The following is a 25,804-nucleotide window of genomic DNA, read 5'->3' as shown; positions in this document are numbered from 1 at the left end:
GGGCGACCCGGGGCACGGCCCGGCCACACGCGGGCGTCCCGAGTGGGCGTTCCGGGTTCGCACCCACGCGGCGGGGAGCCGCCGGCTGCGCCCCCACACCTGCGGCCGCGTGGTGGGAGGGGACGGGCACCCCGGGGGGTGGGGGGCACCCGGGGGGAGAAGGGGGCACCCGGGAGGGGCACCCCGGGGGGAGAAGCGGCACCCGGGGAGGGGAGGGGCACCCCGGGGGGAGATGGGGGCACCCGGGGGGTGGAGCACCCCGGGAGGAGAAGGGGGCACCCGGGGAGGGGCACCCCGGGGGGAGGGGCACCCGGGGGAGAAGAGGGCACCCGGGGGGAGGGGCACCCCGGGGGGAGAAGGGTCACCGGGGAGGGGAGGGGCACCCCGGGGGGAGAAGAGGGCACCCGGGGGGAGGGGCACCCCGGGGGGAGAAGGGTCACCGGGGAGGGGAGGGGCACCCCGGGGGGAGAAGAGGGCACCCGGGGGGAGGGGCACCCCGGGGGGAGAAGGGTCACCGGGGAGGGGAGGGGCACCCCGGGGGGAGAAGAGGGCACCCGGGGGGAGGGGCCCCCGCGGAGCGGGGGGGCGCACCGGCGGGGGCGGGGCTCCCGGGCGGGGCCCCCGGGGCGGGGCCGGGGCGGGTGGCCAGGGCGGGGACCCGGGCCGGGGCGGAGGCGGCGGCCCGGGGCGGGCGGCGGAGTGAGCGGCGGCCGCAGCTGCAGCGGGACGGCGGCCCGGGGGTGGCGGCGGGCGGGCGGGCGCGGCACCCCCTGCCTTGGCCGCCTGCGCCCCGGGGCGGCGGCCGGCGCGCGGCGGCGGCAGCAGCATGAGCAGCGGCTACAGCAGCCTGGAGGAGGACGCCGAGGACTTCTTCTTCACCGCCAGGACCTCCTTCTTCCGCAGGGCGCCCCAGGGCAAGCCCCGCGCCGGCCAGCAAGTGAGTGGCCCGCGCGGCGGGGACCCCGCTCCCGAGGGCCGCCGGGGCTGCCGCGGGCAGGGCAGGGCGGGGCGGGGGCGGCCGCCGGGGCCCGGGGTCGCGCCCGGAGGCCGCGCACGTGGGGGCCCGGGGCCGGGGCCGGGGCGGGGGTCGGGGCCGGGGGCCACCGGCGGCGGGAGCGCGGCGCGAGGCCGGCGTCTTCCTTTTTTGGAGGCAGCGCGGCTCGGAGGGGCCGGGGCGGGGGGCTGGCGGCTGCGGCCCCGCCGGCCCGGAGCCTCCCCCGGGCGCCCCCACGCGCGCCCCAGCCCTGCCGGCGGACGTGCTCCCGGGACCGGAGCGGGGCCTGGGGCCGCGGGGCGCAGTAGCGCCGGGGCTTCCTCGCCACTCCTTTGAACCTTAGCCGCTTTCTTGCTTTTTAAAAAAATATTTAATTTACTTATTCATGAGAGACACAGAAAGAGAGAAGCAGGCCCCCTGCGGGGAGCCGGTGTGGGACTCCATCCCGGGTCTCCAGGGTCACGCCCTGGGCCGGGGGCAGATGCTCAACCGCTGAGCCCCCCGGGCGTCCCCAAATTGGGAGACTTCAGAAAGTTTTTTTTTTTTTTAAGATTTCTTTTTATTTATTTATTCATAAGAGACACAGAAAGGGAGACACAGGAGAAGCAGGCTCCATGCCGGGAGCCCGGTGTGGGACTCGGTGCCGGGACCCCAGGATCCTGCCCTGGGCCGAGCCGCTGAGCCACCCAGGGATTCCCCGCCCCCCACCCCTCACCCCCCACCCCCCAACCGCTTTCTGAGGTCAAGTTTCTTTTTTTAGGATTCGGAAATGCTAGTGTTTTCACCGTCTTCAGTCCCAAAGCCGGAGGCGGGGGCGCCGTCCAGGGCGCGGGTGCTGCGGCCCTAGTCCGGGGGGCTGGGGCGCTGGGCCGCCCTCTGCGGTCGCTAAGTTAGGGCTGCGGGGCGGTAGCCGGGCGCTGTGACCCGCCGCAGAGCCGGGGGCTGCAGATGGATCCGGGGGCCCGGCCGGCTGCTGGGGTCTGGGCGAGGGCCCCTTCCTGCCTGGGCTTCCTGCTTGGAGGCGGCTGCTGCTGGCGGTGAAGCAAGGGCTGGCCCGTGGGGAGAGGGCCAGCCTCTTCCTCTTAGAAGGACACCGATAGGGACGCCTGGGTGGCTCAGAGGTCGAGCCCCTGCCTTTGGCCCAGGGCCTGATCCTGGAGTCCAGAGATCGAGTCCCACGTCGGGCTCCCTGCAGGGAGCCTGCTTCTCCCTCTGCCTGGGTCTCTGCCTCTCTCTCTCTTTCTCTGGGTCTCTCTTGAATAAATAAGAAACAAAATCTTAAAAATAATGCCTGAAAATTAAAAAAAAAAAAAAAAAGACACTGATCCCATCGTGGGAGGCCACCCTCGTGGCCTTTTATTCTGCCCAAAGGTTTCGCTTCCAAGCCCTTTTGCTTTTAGGGTTTCATCGTTTGAATTTTACAAGGAGGATCTGCAAACATTCGGTTCATAGCTGATTCTTGATCTTTCAGTAGGGCGTCTTTTAACAGCGTGAGTTTGCTCTGAGGCTTAGAAGGCAGAAATACTGTTTCGTGTCTGTTGGTTAGGGAAGAATTGCTTTTCCTTGTGTGTCTTTCGCTTGGCTTTTTCTTTCTTGGCTTCCTCCCCTGTCTTGCTCTCCTCTCCTTTGTATTTTCTCCTGCCGGTTACACTGCTGTCACCTTTTGACTAGAACTTGACCGAGGTGGCTGTGCTAGTTTGAAGTGGGTTCCAGAGGTGGCTCTCCTCCAGAAAACTTGCTAGTTCTCAGATTCTCCAGGTATGGGGTGTTCCATAAAAAAAAAAAAAAAAAAAAAAAAAAATTGTGTGAGAATGTTGTAGGGCTTTGAAAAGTAAAAAACATCTCTTTTTTTGCATTTACATATACAGTGTTTCTGCTCACTAATCTAGCATCTTTATTAAATAATGTTACCTGTTTAGCTTTTAGAATAGGTCTAACAGTAATATTTTCTCAAGGATTGTGGTGAAAATCAGGACAGCAAGACCTAGTTCTTAGCTTAAAGGGCTTGTTCGTATATTCCAAAGCTTTATGGCCTGTGTATTACCCCTCCTAACATAATAACGCGAAGTACTGAGTTACAGGACTTAATTGCCAGGTGGCAGAAGTATTTGAAACTGAATTTTTGTGGGCACTTTGGTTAAAGTGACTGAATGAGCGCATTAAATTCTTGATAAGATTTGTGAGTTAAAGAAGTATAAAACTTGCAAATTTAAAAGCAGACATTCTAAGTATAGAACACTTCTCTTACCTAAGCTAATAGATATGCCTGTTTTATTTATTTTCTTTTTATCATTATTTTAAGTAATCTCTACCCCAGTGGGGCTTGAACTTGTGACTCTGAGATCATGAGCCAGCCAGGTGCCCTGCCTTATTCATTTTATTATGCTGGTGATTATAATAAGATAAGCATTTCTGACAGCATAAGGTGAAATTTATCCTTTCTCTTTTTCTTTTTTTAAAGATTTTATTTATGCATTCATGATAGAGAGAGGGGGGGGGAGGCAGAAGCAGTCTCCATGTGGGGAGCCTGACACAGGACTCGATCCTGGGACTCCAGGATCACGCCCCCGGCCAAAGGCAGGCGCTAAACTGCTGAGCCACCCAAGGGATCCCCTCTCCTTTCTCTAGAGAGGTGGAGATGTCATAAGGTCTATTATTGATCATAGTAATTTTTTGGGAGGTGCTTACCACCTGGTGAAAAAGCCAGGAAAATTCAGTTTCTAGGACTTCTGAAAGTAGTCCTAGAAAGCAAGATAGAAAGCAAGATGTTTGTGGTAAATCTAGGATGGAGAAAAAAGGGGTGGGGGATGAGGAATCTCTTTTCTTCTCTTGCCAAGCAAAGGAACTTAGCCCAATTTTTGTCCAACAAAAACAAAAATCATATGAATATAAAGAAAATGTTATTGTTATCTCCCTTATGTTGGTACCCTCTTAAAAAAAAAAAAGGGGGAAAAGGCCTAAAAACCTGCCTGGAGGATATAAACCGGAATGAGAGGTGGTCTTTTTGTGGCAGTTTGGAAGTCCTGTTTATTGCTGTACCTTGGGCCTCCATTGGTGCCAGACACACAGTGACTGCTCAGTGATTATTAGTTGTATGAATGCATGCTTTCCTGGCTTGATAATAATCGGCGTATTACAGGTTTTCAGATGTACCCTGTCTTGTGATTCTTCCAAGAACCCCCTGGAAAATTAACTTACTGAAAGGTGAGGCCTTGTTAAGTGATTCACCAAAGGGCCCACACACTTTTCCTTTTTAATTCTCAGCCACGTGTTTTTTTTCTTTTTTTTTTTTGAGAGAAAACACGTGTGTGTGTGCCCGCGCCCATGTGTGCAGATGTGTGTGTGCAAACAGAGGGGGGCTGAGGGATAGAATCTTAAGCAGGCTCCTTGCCCAGAGCGGAAGTCCCCAGGGGCTCTATCTCCCAGCCCTGAGCCCAAATCAAGGAGTCAGACGCCTAACCAACTGAGCCACCCAGGCAGCCCCCCACCCCCAAATTTTAAAATTTGATTTTCTCTTTGCAAATATGGACATTTCTAATTCAGGAGTTCCTTAAAATGCTGACCCCCCCCAATCTGCATATATATTCATTAAAGTGTCCATAATTCACGCTTGTGAATTCACTGCTGCTGTTTTATGCAGGACCAAGAATGTGGGTGGTTCTGTAACTCATAATTCTCCTTTTCTACACATTCAGACTTCCAAGAGTAGAAATGGGCCAAAATTATTTAATGTCGTCTATTGGGGCATAATCTTACCCCAAAGCTATGGTAAACACTTTTTTTCCTGAGTCTTGGGTAGTTAAGTAATGGTACCATGAGTTAATAGGAATAAGGAAATGAGACATTTTTTGCTTTAGCAGAATAGTCAAGAAGTCTTAAAATTGTCTCCGAGCCACTCACACTTCTAAAAAAGTTATACTGAAGAATTGTTTAATAAGGCAGGCCTGTGAGACTTCACATAGCAGGTCTCCAGTTCGCCCTGTGATTACTCTCCTTATAATTTAAATATTTTTCTAACTTGCTGTTTGGTTCTGCTAGAATCAACAGTAATGAGTTGCACTGTTTTATTCCGTGTGTCCATTAGAGGCTTTGGTGATAAGTCACAGGTGTGTGTGTGTGTAAAAGAATAATGGTTTACAACCTCAAAGATTTTTGGCTGTACTAACTCTTGCACTAATTTTTAATCCCTATATTGTCAAATACAAACATTCCCACCAGTCCTTTTGCCTGGTGCCCGGTGATCTGCCCATTTCATCTCCATGTCTGATAAATTCTGTTCTTACATGGTACATATTAATCCACTGGAATTTTGTGTTTGTTTGCGCAGGACTCACAAAGACATTCCTTTAACTCAATTTCAAGAGAAAATTAGTCCCTTCTTCTATGAACAATACATGCTCTACCCCATTTCTTCTTCTGGCCAACTTGCAAGATTTGGAATTATTTAGAAAGCAGTGACACAAAACATTTATGAAAAGAAAAGCTAAAAATATCCAATAATGTGCTTATTCTTTTTAGACTTCCTTTGGCAGACAGTGCATGTCATACTTGTAAACATTCATTTTCTTTTTTTTTTTTTTTTAAACATTCATTTTCTGGGAGAAAAAAAACCAAGGCAGACTAAGTGATTTGTACTGTGGCGTGGTCCCCGATTCAGCCCTGCGCACCAGCTCTTGCCTACCCCCAGCTGCCCACATAGGTAGCTGTCTTTTGGTGATATAGTCCCTGGCTTTTGTTTTTAAAGATTTTATTTCTTTATTTATGAGGGACATTGAGAGATTGGCAGAGACACAGGCAGAGGGAGAAGCAGGCTCCCTGTGGGGTGGGACTTGATCTCAAAACCCCGGGATCATGTTCTGGGCCCAAGGCAGATGCTCAACCACTGAGCCACCCAGGAGCTCCTGCTCTCTCTTTTCATAGTAAAAATTATAATATGTTTGGTTCAATGGGGACCGAGACTGCCATATTCACCAAGGACATAAAAGAAATGCTCAATGCTTCGTAGGTGCCCGAAGGAATGAAAGCCTGCTGATTTTGGTTGGAAGTCACAGTACTTGCTACCATGAGTTTTCCTTTATACACAAATGTACACAATTTTTCCCTCTCTCCCAACTAGACCATAGCTTTCACAGTATCTTACACATTAGTAGTCCTTTAAAAAACAGATGCTATTGTTAATAAATGTTATTAATTTAGGCAAAATTCACTTCATATATTTTCCCCCTTATTTTAAGAAAGCCCATCATTCATTTATTCAATAATTTATTGAATTTATTTTACAAACATTTTTGCTATGGAGGGAAAGTGCAATTTATTTTTTAAGATTTTATTTATTTTTAAAAGATTTTTATTTGAGAGAGCAAGCACATAAGTCGGGGGTGGGGGAAGGAGGTAGCAGAGAGATCAAGAGTCACATGCTCCACCGACTGAGCCAGCCAGGTGCCCCCAATTTAGTAATATTTTTTAAAAAGCTAGCAAATAGAATATCTCTCTTTTTTTTTTTCACAGAGCTGCTCCTTTAGTGCAAAGGAAACTTGTAGCTGTTGACAGTTTTTCAGGGAACACCTGTATTGTGTAAAATGTGGTAAAAGCTGTACATCTGTTTAGATGGAAAGGTTTACTGAGAAGTGTATCCCTGTAAAACAAGTCACATTTTCCTGTTGACAACTGTCCAGAAACTATAGATGATTGTGTTCCAACAGAAACCTCGTCATCCATGAGGATATGAAATGCATTAAACAGAGTTAATATGAATACCACTAACCAGGGTTTACCAAACTTTTTCAAATGAGGTTTGTTTTCCAGGTTTTTCTTAATACTTCTGGTTTGGCTATCAGTGGCTAGTCAAATGGTTTTTGGTTACTTGGTAATTTTTTTTTTTTTTAATGGAGAGGGCCAGATATGCAGTAGGAAAGATGCCTGAGCTCATAAAAGATGATTGACATGTGATATGCGTGTAAAAATATTACGAATAAAAGAGCCCACCATTCTAGATTTATTTATTTATTTTAGAGAGCGGTGTGTGAGAGCCCACGTGCAAGTGGGTGAGGGGTAGGGGGAGAGGATCTTCAAGCAGACTCCCTGCTGAGAATGCGGCTGGATCTCAGGACCCATGAAATGATGACCTGAGCTGAAACCAAGAGTAGGATGCTTAACCGACTGTGCCGCTCACGCAGCACTAGAAGTGACCATCATTCCAAAACTGGACTGTCCAGTAGTTACTGGCCTCCTGCAGCTGTTGAGCACTTGAAATGTGGCTGCCCTGAATTGAGAGGTGCTGGAAGTATGAACTACACTGGATTTCCAAGAGAAAGAAAAAGAGAATATTAATATATCACAGTGAGGGCCCTGGGTGGCTCAGTTGGTCAAGCTTCTGCCTTCAGCTCAGGTCATGATCCCAGGGTCCTGGGATCGAGTCCCGCATCAGGCTCCCCCCTCTGCTGAGGGGTTGGGGGTGGAAAACGGGGTGGATCCTGCTTCTCTCTCTCCACCTGTCTGCTACTACCCCTGCTTGTGTTCTCTCTCTCTGCAAATAGATAAAATCTTAAAAGAAAAATCATAGTGATTGTTTAATATTGCTTACGTGTTGAAATAATATTTGGGATATTCCGAGTTAAATAAAATTAATTTTTACCGGTTTGTTTTTTAACATGGCTACTGGAAAATTTAAACTTTATCTCTGTGGCCCACATTCTGTTTTCTGCTGGACAGTGCTGTTTGCTAAAGTGGAGCAGCTAATTCTTGACAGGGGTTTCTTTCTTTTTTTTTTTTTTTTTTTGCCAGGGGTTTCGATCTCCATCCTCCTGCAGTGGCTGCAGATGGGTTTGCACTCTGGGAAGATTTCTCTGCGTGAAGGGGAACTTGCCCTTTACTGTTGGGAATAGTTTTTCACCCTATCTTGGGTCATGCATACCAGCATTTTGAGGTTGTGAAACCTGTGTGTGGGGAAGTTCTCTTTTTTCTGATACATGAGCTGATAGGATAAAACTGCCCTAATGGTATTTCAGACTGCAACTCTGCCTTGAGTTTACAGAGGATGGGGGTTATTACTTCATAGAATATTAAAACAAGAGTTGATCCACATTTTATGGACTGTAATTGCTAACTGCTGCTACATGATTCAGTCAGCTAAGAATAATTTACTAATTATATATTGCAGCACTCAGTTCTTTTCCCAGATGCTGAACAGTGAGATAATTAGAGGAGGAAAGATGAATTTGGGAATTGGAGACCAGAAGGATAGATTGAGAAGATCTGGGTTTGAGAGGTTGAGAAAGCAGTCAGCAAGGTGTTTTTCATGAAATTAATGTGGGTTAGGCAAAGTGTGTGTTAAAATCGCGAAGGTGGTTTTTCTAAATTCATTTCCATGTATATGGTATGTTCTCAATATACTAGGCTGATGCTGGGGTTTTGGTGAACAAAACAGAAACCTGCTGTTTACTTTGTAAGTCTCGGGTCACCTGGTGGGCTATGTCAGTGGAGCATGTGACTCTTGATCCTTGGGGTTGTAAGTTTGAGCCCCATGTTAAGTGTAGAGGTTACTAAAAATTAAATATTTAAAAAAGATTTAGGGGCACCTGGATGGCTCAGTCAGGTAAGTGTCTGCCTTCAGCTCAGGTCATGATTCTAGGGTGCTGGGATTGAGTCCCTGCTCGGCGGGGAGTTTGCTTCTGCCTCTGCCCCTCCTATTGCTCATTCTCTCTCTCTCTCTCTCTCTCTCTCTCTCTCTCTCTCTCTCTAGTAGTCTGTATAGGTCATTTCTCATCCATGTAAAGAACAAGATCTTAGTCCAAAATTTGGCTCCCATCTTTGTTTTGTATAGCCAAAAAAAGAAAAAATGTCTGGGACACTCGGTGGCTCAGCGGTTGAGTGTCTGCCTTTGGCCCAGGACGTGATCCCGGGGTCTGGGTATCGAGTCCCACGTCAGGCTCCCTGCATGGAGCCTGCTTCTCCCTTTGCCTGTGTCTCTGCCTCTCTCTCTTTGTCTCTCATGAATAAATAAAATTCTTTTTTAAAAATAATTTTTCTTTTTTTTTAAGATATATTTATTTATTCATTCAGAGAGAGCGAGAGAGAGACAGAGATACAGGCAGAGGGAGAAGCAGGCTCCATGCAGGGAGCCCAAGGCGGGACTCGATCTTGGGTCTCCAGGATCACACCCGAGGCTGCAGGTGGTACTAAACCGCTGCGCCATCAGGGCTGCCCTAAAAATAATTTTTCATAAGCATGTCATTTTTAAATTTAATTAATTAATTAATTTTTATTTATGATAGTCACAGAGAGAGAGAGATGCAGAGACATAGGCAGAGGGAGAAGCAGGCTCCATGCACCAGGAGCCCGACATGGGATTCGATCCTGGGTCTCCAGGATTGCACCCTGGGCCAAAGGCAGGCGCCAAACCGCTGCACCACCCAGGGATCCCAAGCATGTCATTTTTACTGGAAATGTGTTAAGATTTTATGGGTCCCTATAGCAGTATGCTTTTTTGATAATAAGAGTACTATAAAAATTGCATCATATAATTTTGGGGAAAATGGTCCAATATCTTACTGTCCTATTCCAAATACTATTTTGTAGAATTGTTTCATAGTTTTTTCATTTGTCTATATATATATATTTTTAAGATTCTATTTATTTACTCATGAGAGAGACAGAGAGAGGCAGAGACACAGGTGGAGGGAGAAGCAGGCTCCATGCAGGGAGCCCGACGTGGGACTCAATCCCGGGTCCCCAGGATCACATCCTGGGCTGAAGGCGGGTGCTAAACCACTGAGCCACCAGGGCTGCCCTATTTGTCTATTTTTTAGAGTAATTTCTGCACCCAATGTGGGGCTTACACTCACGACCCCGAGATAAGGAGTCGCATGCTGTATGGATGGAGCCAACCAGGTGCCCCTCTCTTGTCTTTTTTGTACATATAATCATACTGAGTTTTTAAATCCCATTTGAAAAATTGTGTTAAAATACACCTAACCTAAAATTTGCCATTAAACAGTTTTTGTTGACAATTTTAAGCATTCAGTAGTGTTAAGTACCTTTACATTGTTATGTCTCCAATTGCCAGAACTTTTTCATCTTGGAAACTGAAACTCTTGTCTCCGGTAAAATGGGATCCCTTCCCCTGCAAATACTCTGGGAAATCAGCATTTTGTTTTCTGTTTCTATGCTTATGACTATTCTAGATTTCTCATATAAGGGAAATCATACAGTATTTTGATCTTTTTGTGACCAGCTACTTCACTTAGTGCAAGATCATTAAGGTTCATGCTGTGGCATGTGATAGATACTTCCTTGAGTGGAATATTCCACTGTATGTGTGTATATGCCACATTTTGCTCATCCATTCATCAGTCAGCAGATATTTGGGTGCGTCCACCTCCTGGCTGTTGTGAATAAAGCTGTGATGAACATGGGTTCAGGTAACTCTTGCAGAGTTGCAGAGTTACCTCTATGCAGGTAACTCTTAGAGACCCTGCTTTCAGCTCTTCCAGGTATAAACCCACAGGTGGCATTGCTGAATCATATGGTAATTATATTTTTAGTTTTTTAAGAAATTCGGCCCCAACAAATTTGAATCTTGCTATTTAAACTTAGAATTATGAGCTCTTGGGACACCTGGGTGGCTCAGCGGTTGAGTGTCACCCTTCAGCTAAGGGCATGATCCTGGGGTCCTGGGATCGAGTCCCACGTCGGGGTCCCTGTGTGGAGCCTGCTTCTCCCTCTGCCTGTGTCTCTGCCTCTCTCTCTGTCTCTCTCATGAATAAATAGGTAAAATCTTTTAAAAAAATTATGAGCTCTTGCTGAATGATTTCAGCTAGCACAGCTATCCTTTTCAAGCCTGCCTTGTATTTTATTGAACGGGCATTATTTTCCAAATATTGGAAAACTGAAATGTTGCTGGTTTTTTGTTTGATTTTTTTTTTTTTTTTTTTGCTCCTATACATAACAATTTGGTGAACATTATGAACGAGAAACCTTTTCCATCCTTTCCTGAAATTTTAGCTTTTCAGGATAGATGTACAAAATGGAATTTTGCTTGGCAGGGATGGCATGGCAATTTTTTTTTAAGATTTTTTTTTTTTTTAAGACTTTATTTATTTATTCATGACAGAGGCAGAGGGAGAAGCAGGCTCCAGGCAAGGAGACCTCCAGGCAAGGAGACCGACGTGGGACACAATCCTGGGTCTCCAGGATCACGCCCTGGGCTGAAGGTGGCATAACTAGTTTGTTGTGCCCTTAGCTCCACTGGGTATAGTCATTAAAATAGAGGGAACACTGGGGCGCCTGGCCGGCTCAGTCCAGAGAGCATGCCACTCTTGGTTCACGAGTTCAAGCCTCACAGTGGGCCTACAGTATACTTAAAAAAAAAACATAGAGGAAAAACTTTGTAAAGGCACCTTATTTTTATTTAATTTGTATTCCTTTAACAGTAAATTTAATGTCTTTCTGTACTTCTGAGTGGCTCTTCCTCTTGCTCTGAGCATTGTTCATGGCCTTTGACCACTCGAGGTGGGCAGGAAGTCTCCCGAGAGCACAGTTCTTGAGCCCTGTGCATATTTAGCTGGGTAGCTGGTTCTCCTTTTTTTTTTGCGGTCAGCTAAACTTCAGGTTATTTTTGACTTGCCCTGTTTGTTCCAAAGGGACATTACATATTCTGGCATTTTGAAATACTTTAGAGTGTGTCTCAGGCTGACATCACTGAAACTTGGAGCAAAGAAAACTTGCCTTACTCCTGTAATTATGACACAGGAAAGGCATTACTAAGAAAGCATCAGTGTCCTAAGAATACACCGTGGAATACAGAGGGTGGGAGCTGGATGATGTGTTTTGTTACTAACCATGTTAAGAAAAAAAAAAAATGCCGGAACATGCCTGCTTATCTTTGAATTTCAGTAAATTTAGTGCCAGTTTTCCAGCCACCCGATAGAATTCAGAGGAACCTGTTTTATAAACAGACTAGGTATTGAAAAAAGGGTTGTAGGACAAACTAAAAACTCTACCTACAAAGAGGATTTTTATACTGTTTACTTACAAGCTTACTGTCTTTTGTTGAAACCTTGCAATTAGATGGAATCTGGCATTGCCGTCTACTTTAAGCCTTGCCTGTGTCGAAAATTTTTTGTTTAATCTTTTATAATCTGATTAACTCCTGGTTTGCCCTCATTTAATTTTTTTTCTTGTTAATATTTTATTTTTAACATTTTTATTTATTTTTTTTGAGAGGGAGGGAAGGGGAGAGGAGCAGACTCCCTGCTGAGGACTGGGGCTCCACTCCAGGACCCTGGATCACGACCTGAGCCTAAGGCAGCCAGTAACCACTTAATGGACTGAGCCACCCAGGTGCCCCTTGTTCAGAATATTTTAATTAAATGAATCTTTTAAAGAGATGTAAAGCATTATTTCTGACTTTGGATTATGAGCCATCCTTAATCCTCATATTCTTTTTTTTTTCTTAAAGATTTATTTATTTATTTAAGACACCACAAGTAGGGGGGTGGGGAGCAGAGGGAAAAGCAGTCTCCTCACTGAGCAGGGAGCCCATAGGGAGGGGGCTCCATCCCAGGACACTGAGATCATGACCTGAGCCACAGGTAGATGCTTAACCCACTGAGAGCCACCCAGGGGCCCCAGTCCTCATAATTGTAGGCAACTCAAACAAATACACTCAAATTTCTTATACATTTTTGTTTCAAGGAATATTTTTTGATATTTTGCCAGTGAAGTCCTAGAAATTTATGTGTATCTGATCACAGTTCTCAAGCAGCAAACCAAAACCCAAAAAAGTTGTATGAAAATAGAAAACAGAATAGCTGTATGCATTTCATAGGAGGAAACAAATACCAGTACTAAAAATGAAGTTTAGCATTCCACGGTATTTTACAGTTGATGGAGCTTTCCAAGGAAGGGAATTAAAATGCAGTTGGTTTACTTGAATTCTAATTTTTCTTTTTTAAGATTTTATTTATTTATTCATGAGAGACACACAGAGAGGAAGAGACACAGGCAGAGGGAGAAGCAGGCTCCACGCTGGGGGCCGATGTGGAACTTGATCCCCGGACCCCGGGGTCATGCCCTGGGCCACAGGCAGATGCTCAACCACTGAGCCACCCGGGGATCCCCTATTTCGATTCTAATCTCAGAACTTGGAGAGGAGACATTAAACCAATTACAGTTTTATTGGTTTAGACCTTCAGCAGATTTCAGGTTTTAATGGCATCGCAGAGGTGAAGTCAGGGATCCTTGACTAGTCAGTGACTTCCCAGCTATGGGAAAATGTACATATTATGTAGGTGGTTTAAAGCAACAATGATATTATTTTTGTCCATTTAAGGTCTGTTTCTGTTTGTTTAAACAGGCTTGTGGATAGCTTTTTCTTGCCAGTTTTCCTTTGGAGGGAAGTTACTGCCCTTTCAGATCTTTCTGAAGTTTGAAAATTGCTTTCTCTAATGACCAGCATTGGCCTTTGTGCAGGCCTTTGGAGGGAGTGCGGTGGTGGGGCTGCTGCTGTGCTGCGCTCCGATGGGGTTTGATCCTTGGCTGTCCTGTTGGTCTCTGTCTGGCAGGGGAAATGTGTTCTAGGAACTGTACTGAAAGCATAATTATTCCTGCTATTTGGTGCAGAGGAGTGGAGGTAGGTCATGTAGGGCAAAGTAGTACCTTTCAAAAAGGCAAACATAGCACCAGTATCAGCAAACCAACTTAAAATTCATTTTCCCTGGAGGTGGTTCTGTAGCATTTTAATTAACAGTGGATCTTGGTCTTTTGAGGTGAGGCCTATTGAAAACAAAAAGGGGAACTGGATTTTGTTACGGGCTACAAGGGGGTGTGTTCTTGATTGATGACCAGCAGCTGTGTAAGGCAGCCTGGGTTTAAATCTGGGCAGGCTGGTGTCTTGGGCAAGTCCAGCAATGCCTGGCACATAATCTGTGATAAATATTAGCAAAAATTTTTGAAAAAATTAGCTATTTATTTTTAAAAGGTTTTTCCCTATGTGGTCACAGACTTCATTTGAGTTTTGAGCTGAGTGGAGAACTGAATGACCATGGATGGGAGATGTGGAGCCAAAGAATGACCGGTAGTGCGAAGTTAGGTGTGTCTCTGGTTTTTTTTTTTTTTTTTTAATTTTTTTTTTTTTGTCTCTCTTTTTTTTTTTTTTTGTCTCTGGTTTTATTGACCACAGTGTCCTCTTCAGGAAGAAGCTTCATTCCTGGAGGCTGCATCCCCCGCCCCCCCCCCCTTTTTTAAAAGCCGCTTTGATTCTCTCTGTAGTTCCTTTGTTTTCTAGTAAAGGGGTGGTTGTCTCCTGACCAAGCCTGAGGCCACCTATCAACATCTTAACCAACTTCTTTTTCCCCTTAAAGCAGGCCAGCCCAGCTCTGCAGCCCGGAGGATGATCCGGCCTGTGCCAAGTGCTGCCCTTTTACTTAAGAGTTTATGTACAGGTTAAGAAACTAGTGAAGTGTTTGTTGTTTTTAAATTTTTATTTTTATTTATATTTTTAAAGATTTTATTTATTTATTCATAGAGGCAGAAAAAGAAGCAGGCTCCATGCAGGGAGCCCGACGTGGGACTCGATCCTGGGACTTCAGGATCAGACCCCGGGCTGCAGGCGGCACTAAGCCGCTGTGCCACCGGGGCTGCCCTTAAATCTTTATTTTTTAAAAAATATTTTATTTAAAAAAAATATTTTATTTATTTATTCATTAGAGACACACACAGAGAGAGGGAGAGACACAGGCAGAGGGAGAAGCAGGCTCCTGAAGGGGAGCCTGATGGGGTACTCGATCCTGGGACTCCAGGACCATGCCCTGAGCCAAAGGCAGACGCTCAACCAACTGAGCCACCCAGGCGTCTCTTATTTTTTAATTTTTTTAAAAAAAGATTTATTTGAGAGAGCGAGAGGGAGAGTCAGAGGGAGAAGTAGGCTCCCCGCTTTGCTTGGAGCCTAATGTGGGCTGGATCCCAGGAACCCCCGGATCATGACCTGAGCAGAAGGCAGATGCTCAACCACTGAGCCACCCAGGTATCCAAATTGTTGTTTTTTTGTTTTTTTTTTCTTTTTCTTTTTCTTTGAACTTCCTTTCTTTTTCTTTGAACTTCCTTTCTTTTTCTTTGAACTTCTCCCCTCTTTTTTTTTTTTTTTAATTTTTTAAAAAAAAGATTTATTTGAGAGAGCGAGAGGAGAGTCAGAGGGAGAAGTAGGCTCCCCGCTTTGCTTGGAGCCTAATGTGGGCTGGATCCCAGGAACCCCCGGATCATGACCTGAGCAGAAGGCAGATGCTCAACCACTGAGCCACCCAGGTATCCAAATTGTTGTTTTTTTGTTTTTTTTTTTCTTTTTCTTTGAACTTCCTTTTCTTTGAACTTCCTTTCTTTTTCTTTGAACTTCCTTTCTTTTTCTTTGAACTTCCTTTTCTTTGAACTTCTCCCCTCTTTTTTTTTTCCCCTCTTTTTTTTTTCCCCTCTTTTTTTTTTCCCCTCTTTTTTTTTTTTTTGTTTTTTTTTTTCTTTTTCTTTGAACTTCCTTTCTTTTTCTTTGAACTTCCTTTCTAGCTTTGGACAGGTTCCTTCTTGAGTATCAGCTTGTTAATCTTTAAAACAGTTATTCTAGAGGAGTTAAGTAAAGTAATGTGTGTGGAAATACTCTTAGATTATAATTGCAAATATGACTACATCACCAGCGTGTTTAGAGAGTACTATAAAATTGTTTTCTTAATATATATTGTGTCATAAATTCTCAACCTATGGTCGTATTGGAGATGACACTTGATAGTTACTGAAAAATGAATGTATTCCCCTGGCTCATTCACCATAGGTCTATTTTTAGCTGCAAGGTAGTGATTTGTGTTTGGGGACCTGAACATATTATATCTAAGCAGCAAGTTTAAGTTACCTTATGAATGGTGTTCATGAAGCACTCTGATGCTTTGGAGAAGGATGATGTTCTAGCTCAGTATGGAACAAATGCGTTGGGGGCTTCAAGTAAATGTGGTCCTTAAGCCTTCCTGTTATCCTGTGAGCTTCACAAGCGCAGACGGTCTCTCTTGTTCACCACTATACGTTCATTGTAGAGTGGTACTTGTCACAGGGCACAGAGTGGGGTCTGTTGTTCTGTAAAAAAATTTAGTTTTTTTAAAAGATTTCATTAGAATGAGCAGGGCAGAGGGAGAGGGAGAAGCAGACTAACCAGAGAGTCTGGTGTGGGCTCAGTCTCTTTGATCTTGGGGCTGCAGGATCATGACCTGAGCCACCCAGGGAGGGGCCCCATTTGATTTTTTTTTTAAGTTTTTATTTTTAAGTAATTTCTGCACCCACTGTGGGACTCGAATTCACAACTCCTCATGCTCCAGAGTCACATGCTCGGCCAACTGAGCCAGCCAGGCACTCGTGGTTGTTTGTTTTATTTTATTTATTTATTTATTTTTAAAGGCTTCAACCTTTTTTTTTTTTTTTAAACATTTTTTTAAATCTTTATTTATTTATGATAGTCACAGAGAGAGAGAAAGAGGCAGAGACATAGGCAGAGGGAGAAGCAGGCTCCATGCACCGGGAGCCCGATGTGGGATTCGATCCCGGGTCTCCAGGATCGCGCCCTGGGCCAAAGGCAGGCGCCAAGCCGCTGCGCCACCCAGGGATCCCTGTTTGTTTGTTTTAAAGCAGGTTCCATGTCTGATGTGGGGCTCTGACTCACGGCCCAGAGATCCAAGAGTCACATGCTCCCCTGAGCCAGCCAGGTACCCTGTCCTCGTTGTTAATTGATCACCTAGTTTTCATTTGATCAGATGTGTATCAGAATCCTAATCAAGAAAAAGAAGTTGGATGAAGGCAATGGAACATGTTTATTTCAGGGGATATAATCATAAACCAATGGTAATAAATTCTGTGTCATGTGAAAGTGAGCTATTTAGGTGAAATGGAAAATACACTGGGCTGGGGATGAGGAGACCTGGGTCCTAGGCCTGTACCTTGTTCCGAAGGAAGTAACTCTGGAAGTTAATGGTTAATAGATTCTAGAGCTGAATACCTGATTGGAGGGAAAGTTTTAAAAGGGATAAAAGTCTTGAAAGGGATTCCATGAAATGTATTGAGATGCCAAATGAATGAGTTTGGAAACGGCTGCATTAGGTCATATCTGGTTGGGTGGGGTTGAACTTAAGTGAATTGGTTAGTCATGGGTGTTTGAGAAATGAGTGGAATATGTAGATTTTTTTTTTAAGGAGTATTTTTATTCATTTGAGAGGGAGTGAACAAGAGTATGAGCAGCCTGGACGGTTAGAGGGAGAGGGAGCAGCTGACTCCCCACCTTGTAGGGGGTCTGCCCTACTTGGGGCTCAATCCCAGGACCCTGGGATCATGACCTGAGCCCAAAACAGATGCTTAACCGACTGAGCCACCTAGGCGCCCAAAGATAAAATCTTTTTTAAGATTTTATTTATTTATTCATGAGAGGCACAGAGAGAGAGAGGCAGAGACACAGGCAGAGGGAGAAGCAGGCTCCATGCAGGGAGCCCGATGTGGGACTCGATCCCGGGACTCCAGGATCACACCCCTGGCGGAACCAAGGCAGGTGCTAAACCGCTGAGCCACCCAGGGATCCCCAGAATTATTTCTTTTCCTAAAGAGGGAAAATGTTTTGGGAAAGAAATCAAGGGAGTCCTGGCTGGTTTATGAAATCCGTCCATGTATAGTGACAGCCAAGAATGGGTTTCATGTAAGCCAAAGGGAACACTTAAATGTTCTGAACTTCTAGATTGCAGGAGCTTTAAACAGTGTCAAGAACTATTTAAGAAAGCCCACCAGCAATGCCACATTCCTCAAAATAGGGCAGGATGAATGTATGAGAGTCCTGTTCTGAGGGAGAATGCTAGGGCAGTGGGGGCAGTTTCCTGAAGAATGAGTGCTTGTGGGCAGGTGTGCATTCCTACTTGGGGGTGAGGAAGTATATTCATTTCCTTTGGAAGATTAAATTTTGTCTTTTGTTTCCAGTGTCTCTTTTATTCCAGTTGGTCTGCATTAACTGTTGCTAGGTAAATGTTCCAGATTTCTTTTAGCAAGTTAAATTCTATTATAAAACATCAGAGTTGGGCAGCCCGGGGGTGGCTCAGCGGTTTAGCAACGCCTTCAGCCCAGGGCCTGGTCCTGGAGACCCTGGATCGAGTCCCACATCAGGTCTCCTGCATGGAGCCTGCTTCTCCCTCTGCCTGTGTCTCTGCATCTCTCTCTCTCTCTCTCATCTCTCTCTCTCTCTCTGTGTGTCTCATAAATAAATAAAATCTTTAAAAAACAAAACAAAAAAACCATCAGAGTCTATTGTCTAATACAATACATCCAAATGTGAGGCTTCCAGAGGCTTCTGTCCCCTTGCCCGCACCCTGTATAGAGTGCCTCACTCAGCCTCTCCATTCACCGATCCATGGATGGCCAGTTCAAGGCTCATTTCTTTCCTACAGTGTCTTGTCCTCTGATTGCTACAGGTAATCTTGAAGTATCGCCTTCCTGACAAGAATGAAAACTCCTGAGGGTTAGGGGTCTTTGCTTTAGAGAGGCCGTATGGAATGATTTGTGAGTGGGATGGTTAACTGGATTCATTATTGTCTTTACTGAGAAGAGTTATTTTTAATCTGAGCAATTCGTTTAGAACTTTCATCTGTTTCTAATTTCATTTTTTTTTTTTAATTTATGATAGTCATAGAGAGAGAGAGAGAGAGAGGCAGAGACACAGGCAGAGGGAGAAGCAGGCTCCACGCACCGGGAGCCTGACGGATTCGATCCTGGGTCTCCACGATCGCGCCCTGGGCCAAAGGCAGGCGCCAAACTGCTGCGCCACCCAGGAATCCCTGTTTCTAATTTCATACAGACTTTAGGAGATACTTCAGCAAGACCCAAGGGAAAGATATTCTTTTAACATTGGACTTCTATTTTATTTTTTAAAATGATTTTATTCATTCATTCATGAGAGAGAGGGAGGGAGAGAGAGGCAGAGATACAGGCAGAGGGAGAAGCAGGCTCCATGCAGGGAGCTCGATGTGGGACTCGATCCCAGGTCTCCAGGATCATGCGCTGGGCCAAAGGCAGGCACTAAACCAATGAGCCAACCAGGGACCCCTAAAATTGGACTTTTAAATACTTGAGGGATTTTGGATAATTTAGGAAGACTCACTGTAACTCTAAAGGTATGGACTGGGTGGAATGGTTCCTTTTAATGTGAAGAGTGAGGTTTTCTGCTATTAGTTAGAAGGAACAGGCTTCAATGTGCAATTTTAGGAAGTTTTGTTTTTTAAAAAAGTATTTTTCTAGTGACTCCTGTTCTTTTCATTAAGCACGTCCTCATGTCCCTGAAATTCTGTGGTGCGTTTTAGATTTGGAAAATGTGTGATGTGATAATACACATGGCAGATATATTTATTTATTTTTAAAGATTTTATTTATTTATTCATGATAGACACACATTGAGAGAGAGAGAGGCAGAGACACAGGCAGAGGGAGGAGCAGGCTCCATGCAGGATCCTGGAACTCCAGGATCACCCCCTGGGCGGAAGGCAGGCGCTTAAACCACTGAGCCACCCAGGCTGCCCCTGCTGAGCCACCCAGGCTGCCCCTGCTGAGCCACCCAGGCTGCCCCCGCTGAGCCACCCAGGCTGCCCACATGGCAGGTTTAGTAGCTGCTCACATTTTGTGTCCATTTTAATTTGAAATGCTGGCTGTATGAAAAGGAGTATTGTATTAGAATGGCTTATGTGAACTAAAATGTTACATTAGCATTTTGTGGCATAGTAGGATACCAAGACTCGTTAATGCTACGTTTTTAAACATTATTTGAAGTATCTCTGAATTTATATATAGGCCTTACATTCATTTAGGCACTGATTTCTTTTTCTTAACCATTTTAGTGATCAAAAGGGAACATGTGGGCTGAACTATAATAGATTCCCCCCAGCTGTATAATGTATGCCACTGAAAAAGGTAGACACGTGGAGTTTAAAAGCTGCTTCAAAATACTGACCTGTGCTTTGTGGCCATCAGGGCTCGCGGGAGCGAGTTCTGGCCAGGCTCAGCAGCTGCCTAGTTACTGAGGTGGGATAAAGTGAAGAGGCCCAGGCTGCAGATACTGGTGAACTGGGGGCGGCTTTGGTAGCTCTGGATGTGTGGGTGTCGGGGTGGTGAGAAAGGACATGGGTGAGTCGTGGGTTTCTTTTTTTTAAGATTTTATTTATTCATTTGTGAGAGACACACACAGAGAGAGGCAGAGACACAGGCAGAGGGAGAAGCAGGCTCCATGCAGGGAGCCCAACGTGGGACTCGATTCCAGGACCTGAGGATCACACCCTGGGCCGAAGGCAGGTGCTAAACCCCTGAGCCACCCAGGGATCCCCCGAGTCTTGGATTTCTTGGCTTGGGTGACTCAGGAGGTGATAGTGAAGGGAAGAAAGGGAATAGAGAAGAAAGGGAACAGAAGAAAACTCCGATCTGGGAGGGAAATGCGTTCAGTGTGCTGACTCCAGGGGCTAATAATGAATGAGCGAGGGGACCGGGTATAGTGCTCTGAGCTGCCCATGGGGCATCGGAGTTGTGATGAGAGGAGGAGAGGAGGAGGGCCGGATCTGGGGAGACGGCTGCGGCCTGTGCTGGAGCCAGGGGAGGGGGAGGAGGACCAGGCGAGGGGCCACCCCCGCAGTGCCCCGCGCAGGGTGTGCCCCAGAGATAACTCCGTGGGGGGCTGGAGGGGTGGGAAGGCGGGGCAGTGCCATTGGGGAGCCCAGGGAGGGCCCCGTCCAGAGCTGGGCCTTGGTCAGTAAGACGAGTGCAGCGTGCACAGAAGCCAGGCACTGAAGGGGAGCCAGGGGGCCCTGGGGGCGCCTCTCAGGTGGGGTGCAGGGGCCGCCCCGCTGCGGAGCCTCCGATGAGGGAGGCGGTGGCTCGCTGGCATCCTTTTTAGATGAGATCCTTGAGTAGAAGGAAAGTGGCTGGGGACTGGAGGACATGGGAGGTGGGGGTCCTTGAAGCAGACAGCAGCCTCGGCAGCTCCGGAAGGGATGATGCTGTGATGCGTGGTCCCAGGAGGACAGGGGACTGCTTGGAAAGGAGGTGGCTCCTCTGGGGGGTGGGGGAGTTCAGGCTGGAAAACCTGTACCCGATACAGGTAGTGGTGACTAGGAGCTTGAGTCGAGGCAGGTGTGTGCACGCAGGTGTGTGCATAGAAGGCGGGAGCGCAGAGGCAGAGGCGGGGCGCACAGCTCCCCAGGGCTGGGTGGCTCCCTGGGTGGAGCAGGGGGGAAGGGCTCCTGAGGGTGTGGTGCAAGGCGGGAGGGAGGCGGCTCTAGAGGCCTTGCTTGCCTGGCTGAGGACTCTGGACTTTCTTTTCTGGATAGGGAGGAAGCATTTAGGGAGAAGTAGTGAGGTGCGATCCACAACCGCTGATAGCTACTGGCAGGGCCACCGTCTGGGGGGCGACAGTCTGGGGGGCTGTCGCGGTAACCTGGGGAAGGTCAGTAGGGCTTGATGGGCCAGTTGCAGTGGGAGGGCTCTGAGGGTCCCGACAGCGGCAGGTGGGGAGGGAGGGGAGGGGGAAGGCCTGTGTGGGGCGGCGAGGCTGGGACTGCCCTCATGGGACAGGGGCCAGAGGGCAGGCCGGGCAGGTGGCGGGCAGCTCCAATCCAGGCACGTTCTCAGAGCACTGGTGTAGCGTCCTGCTGGCAGCTAGAGTCCCGGCCTGAAGCTCAGGGTGGAGGTCTCTGCAAGAGATGGATTTGTTTTTGTTTTTTAAAGATTTTATTTATTTGAGACACACAGAGCTGCAGAGACAAGGCAGAGGGAGAAGCAGGCTCCAGGCAGGGAGCCCGATGTGGGACTCCATCCCAGGTCTCCAGGATTAGGCCCTGGGCTGAAGGCAGGCACCAAACCGCTAAGCCACGCAGGGATCCCCTAAGAGACGGATTTGGAAGCATGAGATCATTGTCCTTGGATTGGAAGTGGTTGAGATTTATTTGAAGGAACAAGAGGAAGATAAATCTTGATGTGGATATGGACCGTAAAACGTCAACTTCTCAGGCCATTTCAGTGTATTATTCACTTTCTTAGAATAAAATCTTTGACGACCACAATGTGGATGTGTTCTCCAAATAGCTCAAAATTAATGAACCAAAAGATGTCAGGAAATAAATTCAAGAAGGTTTTGATAGGAAAAAAATTTTTTTTTTAAAGATTTCATTCATTCATGAGAGACCCAGAGAGAAAGAGAGGCAGAGACACAGGCAGATGGAGCAGGCTCCATGTGGGGAGCCTGACCTGGGACTTGATCCCAGGACCTCAGGATCAGGCCCTGGGCTGAAGGCGGCGCTAAACTGCTGGGCCACCCAGGGATCCCTATAGAAATGTTTCAATCTATATATATATATATTTTTTTCTATTAGGTTGAAATCCCTTTGTTAATCTTTTTTTTTTTTTTTTTTAATGAGAGATTTGAGAAAACTGGGGACTAGCTGGTTGTATTTTAAAAATATCTTTGAAGGGACACCTGAGTGGCTCAGCGGTTGAGCATCTGTCTTCCAGTCATGGTCATGATCCCAGGGTCCTGGGATTGAGTTCTGCATGAGGTTTCCCGCAGGGAGCCTGCTTCTCCCTCTGCCTGTGTCTGCCTCTCTGTGTCTCTCATGAATAAATAAATGAAATCTTTAAAAAAATCTGATGAAATACACTGTCTTGCATTGTGGTATCACCATGTTTTATTGCCCAGGTTTGGCAGCAGTGGATACCTAATAATTAGATATTCTAATGCAATGTCAAGAGATGGATTTTATTTATATATATATTTATAAATATATATTTTATTTATATGTATAAACAATATATATATTATATATATATATTTTAAGGTTTTGCTGACAGAGCACAAGCAGGTGGAGTGGTAGACAGACGGAGAGGGAGAAGCAGGCTCCCCGCTGGGGAGAGAGACCCCAAGGTGGGACTCAATCCCAGGTCCTGGGATCGTGACCTGAGCTGAAGGCAGATGCTTAGCTGACTGAGCCACGCAGGTGTACTCCCAGAGACAGATTAAAAAAATAACAAAACAATAACAGACTAAAGTGGTTTTCAGGAAATAGACTGATTATAGTTTGTATTTAGCTAAATACTGGTTTGCAGACCCTTACTTTGGATCTGCCATAATAAAATCGACATTTTTCTGTTTGTCTTCCCAAAATGTAGAAGCAAGTAATATTGCTGATCTGTGGAAATGTTAACAACTAAACAGAAGTTAAGGGCAGCCCGGGTGGCGCAGCGGTTTAGCGCCGCCTTCAGCCCTGGGCATGATCCTGGAGTACTGGGATCGAGTCCCACGTCGGGCTTCCGGCATGGAGCCTGCTTCTCCCTTTGCCTGTGTCTCTGCCTCTGTTTCTCAAATAAATACAAAAAATCTTAAAAAAATAAACAGAAGTTAAGTCTTTATTATTTTAAGTTTTATTAATTTTTTAAGTTATATTTTTATTTAATCTCTATACCCATCTTGAGGTGCAAAGTCATGACCTGGAAGTCAAGAGTCACTATCTCTTCCAACTGAGCCAGCCAGCACCACCCTACTCCCTCGCTCCCTCCCCGTTTTTGGGGAAGTAAGTCTTAGCATCCTTTGGAAGTTCCAGCTGTGGTGGGTGCTCTAGAATTTGTATAGACATGTGGGTGGTTGAGATTATTCTTACCCCCAGCCTCTAGACTCCTCTGAACTGTCTGTACTACTTTTTGATTTAATGATGTAGAAGAGAGAATCCTGCTTTTATGGTATCAACAGGCATTTATTTTTTCATAGATTTTATTTTTTTTAAGATTGGATTTATTCATTTGAGAGAGACCCAGATAGTGACAGAGATAGAGTAGGAGTGGGAGGAGGAGTGGGAGAGAAGCATGTTCCCTGCTGAACAGGGAGCCAGATGCTGGGTTTGATCCCAGGACCCCGGGATGGGATCCAGGCCCCGGGGATCATGACCTGAGCCCAAGGCAGATGTTTAACTGAGCCACCCAGGCGCCGGAGGAAGGGGCAGAGGGCCAGGGAGAGAAACCCAGGTGGCATCCAGGCTGAGTACTCAGCCTGAGGCATATGCAGTGAATTGGTGACACAGTAATGACGTAAAAGCAGTATGAATACCTTTATAGCTGTCATCCAGCTTTATTTATTTTTTAGATTTTATTCGAGAATGAGTGGGTGAGTGTGCACCTGCACATGTATAGGGGGTGGGGCGGGGGGTGGGGAGAGGAGAGAGAAAAGCCCAAGCAGACTCTGCACTGAGTGCCCAGCTCGTCTGGAGGCTCAGTCTCCTCACATTGAGCTCGTGACTTGAGGGGAAACCAAGAGTGGGACACAACCCAACAGAGCCACCCAGGTGCCCCGAGCACCCAGCGTTAGAGAACACCTTGCAGATGGGTCTTCCGAGCCCCATGTTCTCTCCCCTTTCTCTCTCCAGTTCTTTTCTTACCATTGCTGTGTCTTTAATACTTTGATTACTGGTGTCTATGTAAATATTAATCATCAGCGTTAGTGTTCCTTTGCATGTTTTTTTTTTTTTTTTTAAACTTGTGGCTGTGGTGTCATATTGCATTTTTTCTTCTGCGGCTCACTTCCATTGTTCAACTTTGTTTTTGAGATTCTTGCCACCCCAGTTCATTCTTTTGACTTGCTGAACACGATAGTGTGTCCATTTTTCTGTTGATGGACATTTAATTATTATTTCCTCCCATTTTTCTCTATTACAAATGACCTTGCAATACGTTACATGTCTCCTTTCACATGGGCGTAAGACTTTCTGTAGGTTATAATTCCAGGAGTGGACTTGCTTTAGTCACGGGGAAGGGAGTGTGTGTCTTCATGAGTTTGTTGGGTAGGTTCTTCGGTTCCATCTGTGCATCGGGAAGCTCGAGGACTTAATTATTTATTTCTAATTTGTATGTTAATATTTTCTTGAAACTGTCGTGGACCTATGGAAATATGTGGTTTGGGGAAATTTTGGAATACAGAATAGGTAATATTTATTATGTGCTAATGATATTTAATGTTGGTGATTTTCATAAAGTTCCATTTAATTGGATACTGTGTGAGCAGCTCTGGTGGCCCAGCAGTTTAGAGCCTGCCTGCAGCCCAGGGCGTGATCCTGGACACCCGGGATCGAGTCCCGTGTCGGGCTCCCTGCGTGGAGCCTGCTTTCTCCTTCTGCCTCTGTGTGTTTCTCATGAATAAATAAATAAAATCTTAAAAAAATGGATACTGTGTGATTGCATATATTCACCTAGGATTACAATGAAAGACTATAAAGAAATTCCTGAGCTGTATTTCTTTGGTTATCTGTGCTCACCTGAAGTGACATGGTGTGTGGCTTGGTGGGGCAAGAGAGACTTTGGATTAGATAATATTTTCTGTGGTGTTTAAATTTTCTATAATTTATTTGAAGTTGTCCTTTTTTTTTTTTTAAAGATTTATTTTTATTTATTCATGATAGACATAGAGAGAGAGAGAGGCAGAGACACAGGCAGAGGGAGAAGCAGGCTCCATGCCAGGAGCCCGACACGAGACTTGATCCCCGGACTCCAGGATGGCGCCCTGGGCCAAAGGCAGGTGCTAAACCCCTGAGCCACCCAGGGATCCCCTGCCCTTTTTTTTTCTTTTTTTTTAAAGATTTTTATATATCCATTCATGAGAGACACACAGAGAGAGATAGAGACACAGGCAGAGGGAGAAGCAGGCCCCCTGCAGGGAGCCCGATGTGAGACTCGATCCTGGGTCTCCAGGATCACACCCTGGGCTGCAGGCGGCGCAAACCCGCTGACCCA

The 25,804-nt window shown here is 46.2% G+C and overlaps 1 protein-coding gene across 1 annotated transcript in view; it reads left to right on the top strand.

Moving 5' to 3' along the window:
* Window positions 1–699: 699 nt before the first annotated feature.
* The window catches only part of RASSF3 (Ras association domain family member 3), a 68,822-nt gene continuing 43,717 nt past the window's right edge, over window positions 700–25,804 (top strand). Inside the window, exon 1 of the mRNA XM_041755513.1 lies at window positions 700–937. Within this exon, the coding sequence (XP_041611447.1) occupies window positions 827–937 (111 nt within the window). The 5' untranslated portion in view covers window positions 700–826. The remainder of the gene's footprint in view (window positions 938–25,804) is intronic.

The sequence above is a fragment of the Vulpes lagopus genome, chromosome 5 (genome assembly GCF_018345385.1).
Source record: "Vulpes lagopus strain Blue_001 chromosome 5, ASM1834538v1, whole genome shotgun sequence".
Classification (NCBI taxonomy): domain Eukaryota; kingdom Metazoa; phylum Chordata; class Mammalia; order Carnivora; family Canidae; genus Vulpes; species Vulpes lagopus.
Note: the sequence above shows the minus strand (reverse complement) of the source record. Positions and strands in the feature narration are given on the sequence as shown.